Source organism: Python bivittatus, unplaced genomic scaffold (assembly GCF_059951505.1).
Source record: "Python bivittatus isolate LINGU-HERP-01145 unplaced genomic scaffold, Pbiv_v1 ctg000510_np1212, whole genome shotgun sequence".
NCBI classification, from domain to species: Eukaryota; Metazoa; Chordata; class Lepidosauria; order Squamata; family Pythonidae; genus Python; species Python bivittatus.
In genome coordinates, this window is record NW_028277081.1 from 2,623,578 (window position 1) to 2,638,134 (window position 14,557).

The 14,557-nt window shown below is 57.3% G+C and overlaps 1 protein-coding gene across 4 annotated transcripts in view; it reads right to left on the reverse strand.

Annotated features, from left to right (window-relative positions):
* Window positions 1-14,557, reverse strand: part of KAZN (kazrin, periplakin interacting protein) — an 80,891-nt gene that overhangs the window by 20,550 nt on the left and 45,784 nt on the right. For 2 of the 4 annotated variants that reach the window (XM_088147660.1, XM_088147659.1), the window contains exon 2: window positions 145-336. In XM_088147660.1, the coding sequence (XP_088003786.1) occupies window positions 145-336 (192 nt within the window). Of the gene's footprint in view, window positions 1-144; window positions 337-577; window positions 733-13,081; window positions 13,515-14,557 lie in introns of those variants that run through there. The other 2 variants (XM_088147658.1, XM_088147657.1) reach the window with 2 other exon arrangements.

Below are 14,557 nucleotides of genomic sequence, written 5' to 3' on the forward strand. Positions count from 1 at the left end.
AGACGTCCGGCCAAGGGGCGCCCAGGCTGCTGGCTTTTCAAGGGGGCAAGACGGGGAGGGCAAGCGAAGATAGAGGAACGGGTGCCCGTGGCAGGAAAGGGCTGAGGCCGCCTGGCACCTGCCAGGAGGGTGGCGCGCTCTTACCCTGGAGGGCTTCCTTGGCTCTCGCCAGCTCCTGCTCCTTCTGGGCCAGCTGGACCCTGAGCTCCGTGGCCGAAAGGATCTCGGTCGACTTGCCCCCGTGCGTCTCCTCCAGGTCCTTGGTGAGCATTTCCTTCATTTGCCGGAGCAAGTGGATCTCCTCCTGCAGCTGGCTCACCTCTTCCCGGAGAAGGACTGAGAGGAAAGAGGGAGACAATGCGGGGAAGTGAGCGCTGGCCTCCTCCTCCTCCTCCTCCTCCGGCCACCGAGCACGCGAGGAATGCGGAGGCGGAGGAGCCGGGACACGGCCACGCTCCATCTGAACCACCAGGGGAGCACCTTGTGCCACGCGCCCCCCGGCGGCTGTACCCTCCCTCGCTCCTTTACTGGGGGAAGCCCCCAGCGTGAGGGAGGCTTCATTTGGATTGGTGCCCACCTTTCCGCCCAGTGAAGCATGCGAAGCAGGCGTCAAAGGCGACTCTGAAACCGCATCGTATCTAGCAGCGTTTTCAAACTCAGCAACTTTAAGATGTGTGGACTTCAACTCCCAGAATTCCCCAGCCAGTTTGCTTTGTGTCACTGCGTGAGTCACTGCAGAAATCATGATGCAAGGAAGAGTTGCAAAGCAAGAAAGACAGCTTGATTTGCAACCCATCCATTACATACTAGGAAAAATACGCTCCGTGCATTGTATTCTATAATTTCTGTCGCTCTGGAGCTGACGGTCATAAAAAGAACTCCAATTGTTCAGAGAAGCTGCAACTGAGGCCCTTTTCCTTCTCCCTTACCGTCTCTCTTTCCTCATGTGCCACAACTTTTAAACTCAAGGGCACAGGAGTCTCCCGGTTCGTATTTCTATGCCTCTCTGAGGTCTTAAATAGCCGAGTAAAAGTGCTTCAAATCAGACAGACAGGGTGCCTGATACAATTTCACACTCCGTGGAAAATAAATTGGGATTGATGGCCCACGTGGGCGAAGCTGGCAGCTGGTGTCTGCAGCTCAGCCCTCAACCCCTGGGACCCGGAACCGCGCTAATAAGAAGGATCCCCGGATGGGAGACAAGAAACCTTTAATCTCCCCCCTCTGGTCCTTCCAGGGGCACCTGATGAAAGCCGAGACTTCAGTCTTGCCACCGTCTAATTACGCGGTCGGAAAACAAGATGTACTGAACAGGTAAAGTGAGAGGCTTGGGGGTGGGGGTGGAAAGGCCCCCTCCTGTTCCCCTGAAGGCGCCACGCAGAATACGCACCTGCCTTCGGACAACAGCACCGCGCTGGGCAGCGCCTGATCCGGCAAGGAAGGAAACCAGAAGGCCACGGTGGGCACCAAGGTGGGCTTTTGGACGCTGCCAGGCAGCCAGGCCGCCTGTGGGTTTCCACCCATCCTCATTCCGTGGGATGGAAGGGGATGTCTTTTCTGGGGGGCACGGGCTGGCATCTCTCTGCATGCCAGGGGTGCCCAGTGGGGGGCGTTGTGCCGCCTGCACCTTCCAGGCCCGGAAAAGGCCAGAGGAAGGACCATCTGCTTCCGTGGCCCTTGAGAAACGGCCCAAGAAGGCTGGCTGGGGAATTCTGGGAGTTGAAGTCCACCCATCTTCAAGCTGCCAAGGCCGAGAAACGCTGCCCTGTGCCCTGTTACGTGTTCCTCTCCCGAGACCCGTTTTATGGCTTAAATAAAGAGAATGATAAAAAGGACTGCTAGATCCCACTTTTACTTTCTGTCTGGCAGCAGCCTTCAATGGCTGATACGTCCCTTCGAAAACTCTTTTCTGTACTAACCCCCCCACGCTCCCCCTTCAACATACACATCTTGCTCATTAACTGCAACTTGGAGCGAACTGCTTCCTGCCTTCCCTTTCCCCCAGAACAGACGCAAGCCCACCGAGAGCAATGCGGCGCTGGAGAAAATGCCGCGTGGTGCAACTCGGACGGGCGGGCCAAGATGCCCCACAGCTGCCAGGGAAGGTGGACTTTGAAGCACATGAAATTAAAGGGAGGTGGAATATGAAGAGCCTGACGCTAAAATTAGATTTTCACTTCCCCTGGTGAAAGTGTTCCCTTTGGCACACGGCTGGGAGCGCAGCGGGAAGGAGGGGCTTAGCAGAAAATTCAACCCAGCATTTCTGGCATTAACTCTGTAATTATGGGCTGTTGGGTTGGTTTAATTACACACCACCATCTTGCTATTGAAAAATATGAGAGACAACCTGGCATATCCATTTACTTGGGGGCAAGCCCTACTGAGCCCAATGAGGCCTCCTTTGGAGCCAGCAGGCAGCTGCTTCCGCGGCTCGGGGTCCTCAAAATGGGGTGGATTTCAACCCCCATCCTGCCTGCAGCCGGCACAGGCTGTTGGTGCACGTTCGCAGCTTTAATCCCTTCTCCCCAATGCCCAGCAACCCCAGCTGGGTTGGCAACCAGCTGTTTATGTTCCCTCCAACATTGGAGGGTGAGCTGGGGACGTTCCTCGTTTTGGCTCCCAGGGAAAAGTTCCCACCCGTGTCATTTTCTGGCAGAAAAGAAGAGAATCTCAAAACATTTCTCCTCGGAATGGCAAGGGGTGTCTTGTTCTTGGACTTGGGGGCTAAACCTGCTCACAAGACACGTGAAATCTGGGAACCGAATAACCCCATTTTCTGAGTTTCCACAAGACACCGAGCGTCAGCAATGGAAGAGGGTGGGTGGGCTCAGCAGGTCTGTAGCTGGGATGAGGAGAGGCGCTGTGTGAAGCGGATCCAGGGAGCATCCTGTCTCCCCAAAAAACCCCTCAGCCCCCCAGCTTCCCTACAACCCCAAGGGACCTTTCAGCTGGGGAAACTGGAGAGAAAGAACAGCCCCCCAAAAGCTGCCCCTGATGAACGGAGCCCCAACCCAACCCTAAACCCAAGGATTTGGAAAGGCATTCCACCTCTGAGAATGAGGCAGAAAAGCAGGGCCCTTGCTGGCACTACGACCCTGAAAGCGGAAGGCAGGAGTGCCACCCCACCCCACCCACCCCTTTGCCCCACCTTTGCCACCAACGTGGCCTGGCATTGGGCAAGAATTATATAAATCTATATTTTTATTAAAGTTTTTAAAATTTTTAAAATTTAGATTAATAATGATCTCCCTTCCGGTTCCTGCACTTCTGAGACGAGACGAGCCCCACCTTCCTTTCTGCCCAGCGAAGGGGGATAAAGCGGCCCACAGGGTACTGCACAGGTTCTGGGTTCAGGGCCCCGTCTGGGACTGTCCCCTTAGATGGACGCGCCCTGTTCCCGGCAGCTCCCCACGGAGACGTTTCCGCAGCCCTTGGCCCTCCCCGGCTTTCTGAAAGGATCTCATGCTTGCTTGAGAGGGAGGGACGGGCCCTTTACTTACACGCTTATTAAAGTTGGACCTCCTGCCCAGAAACGGCCCTTGGTTTCTACCAGGAAGGAGATCAAGAGGAACAGGCGGAAGCAGAAATGAGAGTCATCGTCCGCTCTCCTCTCCAGCACCCTCAGAAACAATGACGGTATGTGGAAGACGCCTGTGCCTCCCATGACCTTCCGTGCACAGCAGGTGGCAACCCACCCTGCCGGCCCCGGGGCATCTCGACAAAGCAGGCCTGGTGAGGGCCTGGACGCTCCTGGGCTGCAGGCCAGTCTGGCGAGTCAACGAACACCACCGCAAACCAGTTCCATCCTTCTGCGAGAAGACCAGGTGGAAGGGAGACTTTCCTTCCCCCTCCAGTGGGCGCTCCCGGCCTCACCCCCCACGTGGGACCGGGAGTGCAGCTGGGTGCCGCGGCTCAGAGGCTGGGCAGAAGCACGGCTCCCCGAGGGCACCCACCAGCCGGCTCCCCGTGGAGAAGCTGCAACCGTGTTCCTTCAGCTCAGGAAGGAACTGCCAAGGACAGACAGAAGACCCTCTGACGCGTCCCACCCCAAAGCCGGGGAAAAGGCGGAGGTTTCTCCGGAGGGTCCGTTCGGTGGGAACCTGCGGATTGAGAACCACCTCTGAGCGGGAACATCGCAGGGCATTTGTGCCTCCCACGGTGCCCCCGCCTGATTCCAGGCACCAAGGAGGGGTCTCCGACGTACCCTGTGCACCCAGGATCAGGGACGAGATTCCTCCCTCCTGGGCAGGAGCACGGTCCCGCAACACCCCCCCACGGGACCCAAATCAGTGGATCCTGCAGGAGGAGGGCCCTTTTCATTTCCTGCCCTTGACCGGGCCCCCAGGTGCTGCTGGGGCTCCCCTCAAGGCAACGTTGGGAGACCTGCAGCCCCCACTCCAGCGTCAACGCTTCCACGTGGCCTGTTTCCTGGTTCCTCAGGTGCCGAACAGGACCAGCAGATCTGGTTTCCACTCCTTTTTTTAAACACTTGAAAAAGGAAGGGGCCGTGGCCTCAACACGCCAACCGCCCAAGGCACGGAACGTGGGTCCAGTCACCTGGACTCCTTCCCGTCACGACCCCGCCTGTGTGGTCAAAACAGAGACAGGATTTGCAAGCAGAATCTCCCCACTTCAGGCCTGAAGTCCTTGGACTGCAGCAGGACAGGAAGGGCGGGCGGGGGGGCTCTCCTGGCCGTTTTCCACCCCCGCAAACAGCAGCGCCAAGAAACAATAAACTGCCTTTTGCATTTTTTGGATGTTTCCCCGATGAAGACAGCACGGATTCCTCTTGTGCTTCCCCCTGCTACAATAAAGCCCCCTGATGGGGAACATCTGAGTTTTGGCGCAGGGGTGGGGGCAGGATTCGGGATGCCTTGCCAGAAAGGGCAGACCACCTCTATGTGGCCAAGGATGGGGGGCGCTCAGCAAGGTGCCTAGGGAAAAGATCAGCTCCCAAGGGACCCTCCTGCTGCCGGCTCTGCCCTTCTTAAGGCTGCTGCTCTGCTGAGACCCCCCCCCGCCGAAGCCTACCAGCCCTGGCATCCAGACCCGCTAAGCCCAGGCTCTCCCCTGGAAGCTGCTCCTTGGGCGAGCGCCAGATCCCAGGGCGGGAGGACTCCTGCACGTTTTCCCACGCTGCTGCCCGGATGCAAAAGAACTCCCAAGCAGGGCGGCTTGTGCTGGGGCGGAGGGAAGGGGTGCTCTCCAAGGTGGCGAAAGGCCCCAGGAATGGGCGTCCCACGGTGGTGTCTCCTCTCTGCCACCCAAACCCCCTTCCTGGGGAGACACCAGGATCCGTGGAAGCACGGAGGCCTTGTGCGCCAAAGGTCCTGGGTTCAAGGCTGGCGCCTTCCAGCAGGGTACCCAGACCCTTCTCTCCATCAGCCTGGACCCTCCCAACGCTCCAGCTCCCTTCATCTCTGGCCAAAAACAGAGGGCCTTCGTGGAGGGCGAGGCAGCGGCAGAGACAGACCGAAGGCCTCCCTCCTTTCTCGGGGCCGGGACAACGTGCACCCTTCCACCTCCACAAAAGCTCCTGCCAGCCGGCCTCTGCGTTAGCTTTGCTTTCAAAGCCAACGCGGGAGCTTCGCTGACATCCAAAGGTCTGGATTCTGAGCACCTCACAAGCTTTGGATACCCATTCCATGTTCGGAGGGGATTTGTAGTGGAAACAGGAGTGGGCCAGGGAGCAGAAATGGAATCGAGTCCCCTAAAAAGTCCCCTAACCCCCCACCGGCTTTTTGTCAACACCTTCACAGCCACGTAAACATCCACCAGCCAAGGCAGTCTACCTTACCCAACCACAGACAACGGGGAAGAGCATCGGCCTTCATAAGCGGGTGGGAGCGTGCCTCTTGCTGCCCAGAGAACTATTACTTTATTTCATTTGTTTTTGCAAACCGTAAAGGCTGAGGAGGTGGGGACCAGCGCTGCTTGGATTTCCGGCAATTTTGTACGATTTGGGGTGATTTCTTTGGGGAGAGGGAGAGGGTCCGTGAGATGTTGGTGTCCTTGCACAAGTTCTCAAGATGCCCGAAATCTCACGGCTTGATGATTGTGCAGGATTTCAACCGTACTTCTACCGGTGCCCAGTGCTTGGAGAAGGAAGATGGGCGATGGGATTAATTCGGCTTTTAACGGGCTGCGATGGGGTCAGACATGCTCATTCACCCCCCTCCCCGTCTTATTAAAGCGGTTCCAGCTGTTTCCCTGAAGCTCCCCGGTCACACTCGACCCCTCGCCTCACTTACTGGTCGCGAAGTACATTTTAATACGTTGCAGAGAGTTCTCTGCAGCCTTTTAACAGCAGCCCCAAGTGAGCAGAGGAAGAGGCCAAAAAGGCCTGTTCTTAAATGGAATTAAACATCGCCGGGGGGGGGCACAAAAGGGGGAAAATAAACAAGTCTTATCCTTTTTTAAGGTTAAATAAATAAGCCGTGTCCTTTTTCCACGGATGAAATCAAGGCACGGCCTTGGGTTAAATAGACCCCACCTGCGGCACTCCAAATCCCTTGGGGACCCCCTCCCCAATAATTCCCGGTGAGACATTGTCCAACCATTTGTAGTCATCAGGCTGATCTACCAGCTGCTCCGTTTCTTCCGGGGCATCTTTTTCCTATTCAAAATAATAAAAATCTTGGAGGGGGCCTCGCAACGGCAGGTAAACGCACCCTCGAGTCGAGGTCAACCCTTGTTGACGCTACGGACCTCCGCGCCCATTGCTTCCTTGGCTGCATCAAGGCACGGGAGGAGTCGCACCCACCACCCGACGGATCTACTCCAGCCCTGGAGGTGGGAGGAAAAGGACTGGCCACACAGACCCGAGGGCCCCCCACACTGAAACCAGCCGTTCACCCAGGACGGGGCACCCGTCCTCCCGGTCTGGAAACCGAGGCTGGCCTGGATTCTGCAGTGGCCGTCCTGCCCAAGGACTGGCCACAACAGGAAACGCCGAAATCCATCCTGTTCAGGAGGCGAGGAAATCATGGGTGGAGGCCCAGAAGGAACCGCCGAGAGACACAGAGGAAGAAATCACGCTCGGAGGAGGCCTGACTCAAAACACGGCAACTCCACTCGCCCAGATGAGTAACCCAGAAGAATCCTGAATGGGTGGGGATGGTGGAGGCCACGGCCAGTATGTTGCTGACCAGCCCCGAAAGGAATTTCCCAGGGAACCGGCTGTCGCCTCAAGACCTGGACCGTCCTGAACTTCTCTGGAGCTCCACCCGTATGCCAAGTTTCTGTGGCTATGCCCCTGCAGCAAACTTCATTCTGGCCCCACTCAGATACTAACTTGGTTTCCCTTGGCTCTCCCCTCGCCAGCACTGCTGAAGTAAGTCCACCTTTGGAGGCTCTGCTGGGCATCTCAATCCCCGCTCCAGCTGGCCGTTGCCACGGGGGCAAGGCAGGCCACCTCTTTCCCTTCTCTGCCTCCCCCCTACCAGTCTATCTACCCGCCTGGCATATTTGCTCTGCAGGATGCCCACAACTCTCTGGCAATGCAATTCACCCAATTCCTGGGCCCACCCACCCATCACCATAACCTCAACAGAGCTGGGGGGCATGCCCTAAGCCACAACGGACGGTGGGCCCTTTAACCAGTCGAGCCCTTTCTGAACCTCCTCCATCCCATCTGTGGCCTCTCTAGTCACCATGTCACCAGCGGCTCTTGCAGGAGGAGGGCGCTGGATAGGACCCCTGAATTTGGCCCCCTCCAGGATGTGGCAGACCTGGTGGGATCCCTGGAGCTCTGCACTCGCTTTCAAAAGCCGGAGGTTTTCTGAACTGGGAGAAGACTGATGTTGACTTCCTAAATTCAACACTGTATGGGCGTTCGGGCATCAAGTTCTCTGACGCCAGTCAGACGCTTTTTACAGTAACCCAGCGTGGTTTGCTTTGGACCTGCAAGTAGAAAAGTGTGACTTTCTGTAGGCGAAAGAGGCCCCCTCGCAGTATCGGAGGGACCACGTTCCTTCCCAGCATCTCCTTCGTCCCACTTCTAAGGGCCGGGAGGATAAACTTGGCCCATAATTTGTTTATAATTCTCCTTGCTTTGTTTGCTTATTCTGTTTTTACTTGGTAGTCGTGTATCTGAGATGGAGGGCCATATAAATTAAAACAAGCAAACTTTCTGTGTCCGGGAACTCGCTTTTCTTTCTTTTTTCTTTTCCTGCTAACTAATGCGGCGACACGGCAGGGATGCAGCAAGATGGCTGAAGGAGAGGAGGGTGCAGCCGTGGGCCTGTCTGCCCTCTCCCTTTTGTAAAAGCCCCTCGGGCCACTTATCTGAACCGTCTTCTATTTTGGGCAAAACGTCGCACAGCTGCGGGCTCCTGAGTGGCTCCTGAACTCGGCTTGCGAGTCGCCCCTCTCGCTTCACAAGCTGGCGAGCTTTCGGTGGCCCCGTTGCCCAGGCACAGCCCCCGAACCTCCAGGCTGATTCCTTCAAGTCCAGAAATCAAGGTGATGCATTTGGTCCTGGAGCGGAACGACGGAATCTGCCTTTCTTTTTAACGAGCCAACTTGGATGGCTTTTTAGGGGCTTCCTTTTCTATCAGGACTCACAAAAGCTTCAAGACTTTATACCCGTTTCTTAAAAAAAAGGTCCAGCCCAAGCCACAGCACTGAACTCGGGGAAAACCGAGGAGGGCCAGGTCTGATTTGGGCACGGAGGGAGCAAACCACACCCACTTGCTGCCAAGAAAATGACGGGGCTATCCCGGGAGTCTTTACTTTGTGGGGGGAGGAAAAGGAACAGGCGTGGTTTCCCAAAGTGGGAGTGAAAAGCCCCCTACGTTGGCCAGGCAAACAAACGAGCAGCAGGCCGAGGCATTTCCTGCAGAGCACAGTGGAAAAACATGTGCAGCATTGCTGGGAGACGGTTCAAGGCGGGCACTTTGCGGAACTCGCTTTGCCCGGGCACCTCTCACAGGTGTGCTGCTCTCTTTGCCAACATCCTCGACCGCGTTCATTGAAGGTCAGCCCTTGCCGTGGCCAGACCGAGCGGATTGCCCAGCTGCCCGCACCCCCAGCAAGGCTTAATCCTGCAGGCGGAAAGAAGCTGGATTTGGTCCCCTCTTTCAACAGGCCTCAGTGACCGGGGGACCGACCCTCCCTCCCTCCCTCCCTCCCCGAACGCAGAATGTTCTTGGTCCAAGGGGGCGCTTCCAGCTGGGCAGGGGGTGCGAGAGCCTCGCCTTTTCCAGCACTCTCTTTCCTTTCCCCAGAGCCCAGGGCTAAGGGGCTAATTCAGCTTTCAGAGCCACGCTCTGGGTCCTTTGGAGAGGATCCCGCCGCACGCCCGTTGGCGGAGGGAGGGGGGTCCCCAACAGCAGGCAGTGGCATCACCACTCTTGTGCTTTAAATCAGGGGTGTGCAACCTGAGTGTTCGGGCTCACACCAGCACCCAGAGCCCCTAGCACCCCCATCCGAGGGCTATTCTGCATGGGACAGAAGGAGGCGCATAAATTGTGGGGGCACTGCGGGGGCCAAGGCAGCGTAACCCCTCCCAGTATATTCTTTCAGCACTTAGGGAGGATTCTGGTGAACCTGCCAACCGATACTCTCTAACAAAGAGAGAAGAAAAACCCTTCCTCTTTTAGTCGCCTGGACTGAATTCTCAACTCACCCTAGGCGAGTAATTTAGTTTTTTGAACGGGTATTTGACACTGGGTTAAGTACACAGTCCTTGGGCAAACAAACAAATTGCCTGACATGGAGACTGAAACAGATAATACCATACATGCACACCCACGGCAGTTAACTGGGTGTGTCATACACAATTTCAAAACAAGGAGCCACGATGGCCGACAAGGTGCAAAGAACTGGCCCGTACAATGCAACCGTAACCCTCAAGTAATACCAGTGGCAGGTGGATGGGATGATTGCAAAACCCCAAAAAGGTCAGAGGCTCAGTTAGGTCACCAAGTGCAAAGGGCACCCTCCGCTTGGACTCGGCTGGCTTCTCGTGGGCGGCGAAGGCGGCTGTCAACCCGGCAGCCGACGGGAGGGAAGGGCTTCTCGTGGGCTGGGCGGAGGCCGGCATAACTCGGGGGGCGGCGGGCCTTTGGGGAGCTGGGCCACTGAGGGCCCCCCCGAGGCGGCCGCATCCACGCACACTGGTGCAGTTGCACATCTCAGTAAGGCTTCCCCCAAAGGGGGGCCCAATTCACCGAAACGTCGAACGCAATCAACACGAGGCCGCCAAGCATTTTACGCCATTTCCGATCCCGGCACGTGAAAAAGTCTGAGGAGCAGGTGGGGTTTCGATCCACCTTGGGGCAACGATCCACTTGGTTTAATAGATCACGGGAGTCCTCGGGGCTCTCTGAGCTCGGTGGCCTGCTTGCAGATGCTTCGCTGCCCGACTAGGGAACATCACCAGCGCGCACAGGGACGGTGCGGAAGCCGGCTTCACCCGGCCGGCCTTCGCCACAGGCGTCGTTCTGGACAGAACCGGCAAAGGCACGGCGGGGATCACGCCCAACGACTGAGCGCTGGACCGAAACCCACCTGGGGCTGCCTCTGGTTCCCTTTTTCCTCACACGCTGCTCGGGAACTTCTTCTGAATCTCTTCTGGGGCGGACATGGATTTCCTCTCTCGCCTCCTGCCGTGCCTCTGCAACCGGAAAGAGGTTTTCTCCCGGGGCTTCCCCGGGAAGGGCGGGGGCCCTCCACACAGCCCCCTCCTCGCAGTGAGACCCCGAGGGTTCTCCGTCCCAGAAGCAAGGGGTTTTCTCTTGGGGGGGCCAGCAGCAGCAGGGAAACCAAGGGGCCCTATTGCCAGTCCTAGAGAAAAGCGGAGCTACTCTGGAAGGGTGGGAGCGCCTGGGATCAGGACCCCCCAAATTTGGAGGCGGGCAGGAAGAGAAGGTGGCCGTCCCACTGAACCCAAGGCTGATACGCCTCAACCGCACGGTAAAATCCTAGAAAATGCAGCTTGCAGTGTTCCCACAGAGCATTTCCACGAAAGAGGGGCCAGCGCGGAGGGTGATTTATATCTCAGGGAGATGGATCAGAAAGTAACCACCTTTTTCCCAGCTGGGAGGGGCTCTGGAGGAGTCTGGATAAACGCTCACTCTAGGGGCCTTCCTGTTCCCCCCACGCACACCGTGTTTCTATTCAGCCCAGCAAGCCCCACAGGGCCTCGCCCCTTCCACCTCAAAACCTCCTGCAGCGGAGGAGCCGTCTGCAGGGTCCCTGCGTTCTCGGGACAAAGTCCAGCATTTCACAGTTAAACTGTAACTTTCCTGGAGGGTGCAAGGAAGAGATGTGGGTGGGGGGAAATATTTTTGCAATACTTCTTTTCTTTAATATAATAAGACACAGAGGGCTCGCAGGAGAGAGAGGAACTCTCCCTCAATTCAGAACAGCCGGTGGGGCGGGGGTGTGTGTGTTTCTCAAAGGAACGAAATAATGGTTTGCACGCAGGATGCTGGTCTCCAATGAGAACCAGGCCCGTTTTCTGACATGAAGCAAAAATCCCTCTTTGTTTTCCCATCCTCAGACGCAGCAGCTCTGCTGGTCTCCTTCGAACGATCTAGTCCTCATGGACCCATTTAAAGACGCCTCAGGAGTCGGTCAGTGTGCCCAGCACAGAGCCTAAATCTAGACTAGACTAGACTAGACTAGACTAGACTAGACTAGGTTAACCTGGGCTACCCTGTTTGTAAGGTGCACTGGATCAAAGAGGAAGTGAGAAGATGTAAGGATGGGGCCAGAAAGGGCTCAAACTGTTGCCCCACCCAGACAGCCGAAAAAGGTTGTACTGCCCCTTCCTCCCTGTTTTATTTATTTATGAATACTTCTATTTGCTGCCTTCGCCACGGGTATTCATACTCATGGTATCATGTGTTTCTACGGCCCTCTGGGCGAGCAGGGCTTACCTTCTAACATCTGCTTGCCTTCCAACACCTGCCCTATTTCTCTGGGAGAAACAGACAGAGACTGGACGCTCCCCAATTTCTCCAGCTCCTCTGAAAACTGACCCAGGGACTACCCACAACGACATCCTGTGGCCAAAAGTCCCCCAGGTCAGTCCCTGGCTGCGTGGAGATGGACGCCTGACTGTCTGTCCTGCGGCTCAACTCCCAATTCTTAGGCTCAGAGGTGGGAACCGCCCTCTCCGCTTTTCCAGCTCAGCAACGTGGGTCTTTGGGAGCTGCAGGGGGCCTGCTGGGTTCCAAGATCCCAGATCCCTGGAGACGGTGCATCTGAAGCGGCTCCTTATATGGACCCCGAAACACGTCCTGCTGCCTCTGGGACCCTCTCTGTCTGCGCGCCCGTAGCAAAGGCCGTGCAGGGGTGCGCACGACACCCGCCGCCTTCGAAACCTGATCCGCAGCGAAGGAGGAACGCAGGGCTGGCGCACGGGGGACTCCAGTGCCATCACTTCTGGCCAGCTGAAGAGGAGCGCTGGGCCAAAGGAGGCACTGGCAGCCCGGGCCTTGGGGACGCTGTGCAGGTTTTGGAGGGCACGCCTGGCCTTCCTCCATCCAGCAAAGCCCGCCTCGAAGGGGTTTCTGCCTCCCTCGGGCACACCAAGCAGGGACCCCAGTGAGCCCCACGGGGGCCACTCGGCTCCCGGTGAGCCGACAGGCGAAGGTTCATTAGTGAGGGTCTCCTCTGCCTCTCTCAAACCAGTGCCCAATCTGACAAACCCATCGGATCGGGCGCTCACCACGGGAGCAGTGCCACAAATCACACCTTCCCCGAGGCTATTGTTTTGGAAACTCCCCGGGGCGCCTTCTCCTCCCCGCCAGCCTGCCAAGGGAGACCCCTGGCCCTGAGGCTCCCCGGAGAGCCTTCCCGGTCCTCCAAGGCCTGCGAAACGTCTCCACTAGCGACAAAGGTGAGCGTGCCAAGGGCCGGCTCCTGTGGGCACCTGCTGCCCATCGCCGCCGCCTGCCCCTTCCCAAGGACTCTGCCACCCACCCAGGCACCCTCTCCCCGCGCGGGCCCACCTCAGGCCACTGGGGAAGTCAGAACAGCAGCCGAGGAAGCCGCCTTGGGCACCAGGGGGGACACTCCGAGGCCTGAAAGGCAGCCGGGAAACCTGTCGACGCCCCCCGCCCCCACCTACCAGGTCTGTTCTCCTCGCTCTCCGATTTCATGCTGGGGGGGCCGGGGGGGGCTGTGCGCTGAAGAGGCCGGTCCGTCCTTCCTTCCTGCTTCTTCTGCTCTCCCCTCTCTTCCGCCAGACTCCTCCCCAAGCAAGCCGGAAGCACCGTCTGCACTACCTGGAGCCCAAACATGACTCTGCCACAGGTTGCTGCTGTTGCCGCCGCTGCCTGTACCAGCAGGAAGATCTCCTGGGCAGCAGCAGGGTGTGTGTGTGTGTGTGTGCGTGTGTGTGCACGTGTGTGCAGGGCTGGGCACGGCTGCTCACCTGCTCCGATCAATCGGAAGCGGACGGAGAGCCGATTCTCCCTGCCTGCCTGCCTGCCTGCCTGCCTGCGTCTGTTCCCCGAGTGAGTGCCACACAGACGGTGGGGGACGCAGCAGCTCTCAGGAGACTTTTATTTATTATGTTTTGGGGGGGGGCTGCTGACTTGCACGGTCCCTTGGCTGTTTGCCATCCATGCTCTGACCCAGAATGGTGAACCAAAGGAGCACCAAATGCAAGGTGCTTTCTCTAACGCAAGAGACCAGCCATCTCGCACAGTGCAATGGGGGGGGGCAGATAAAGACCCAGCAGGAGTGCCCCCATTTGGCCCACCTCCAAATCCCTGGTTCTCCGAGACAGGTTGGCACACCTGGCCTGAATCCCTGCAGAGTTGGGGCCGGTCCAGGCCAACAGCACAGAGATGGACGATCCTGTTCTAGTCAGCCAACACCATGAGGACTAGAGCCCTCCTCTCTGCACAGGGACGGGACAGGCTCTGCTTTGCATGCAGAGAAAGTTCCAGGTTTGATCCCAGAATGGACGGGGACGTATCTGGCCTGCCGGCCCGTGCCAACTATCTGGGCGAGGTGGGTCCGCAGCACGACTGGAGGAAAGACGACACCCTGTCTTTTTCTGATAGAGTGCCATCAGTGCCAGAGAAACGGCCACGGCAGCTGCTCTGGGAAGACCACCCTCGCGAGAGGCACCACCAGACAGCAGGAAAAGCGCAAAGAAGAGGAGGGAGACCATTCTGGCAGCTTTGCCCAGAGACCCGCTCTTCTGGGCACTCCGGATCCTGTCCCCTCGCCCGACAAGCTATCTGAGCAACTTTCATGGCAGAGCTGATGCTCGAGCCTGCTTTTTCCTCCTCCCTCCCTGTTGCCTGTTCCTTGAGGGTGGTTACACTCTGCTTATCAACTGGGGAGAATCCTAATTATTTCAGTCATATTTATCAGGTTACGGGATAGCCCTGGGATGAAAGAGCGGGTAAAAATCTTTCTCACCCAAAGAGCCCATTTTTAAAAAAATCAGAAGTGATTTAAGCCCCCTCTCAAGGTTGCTGTCAGGAAAGTTACCATAATTCTGTTCCTAACAGTGTTTTTTTCACTTCTACCGCTGCAAAACCAAACCAAGCCAAAAGAAAGAAAGCGCAACCAGGTGGCCTGGGGTGGC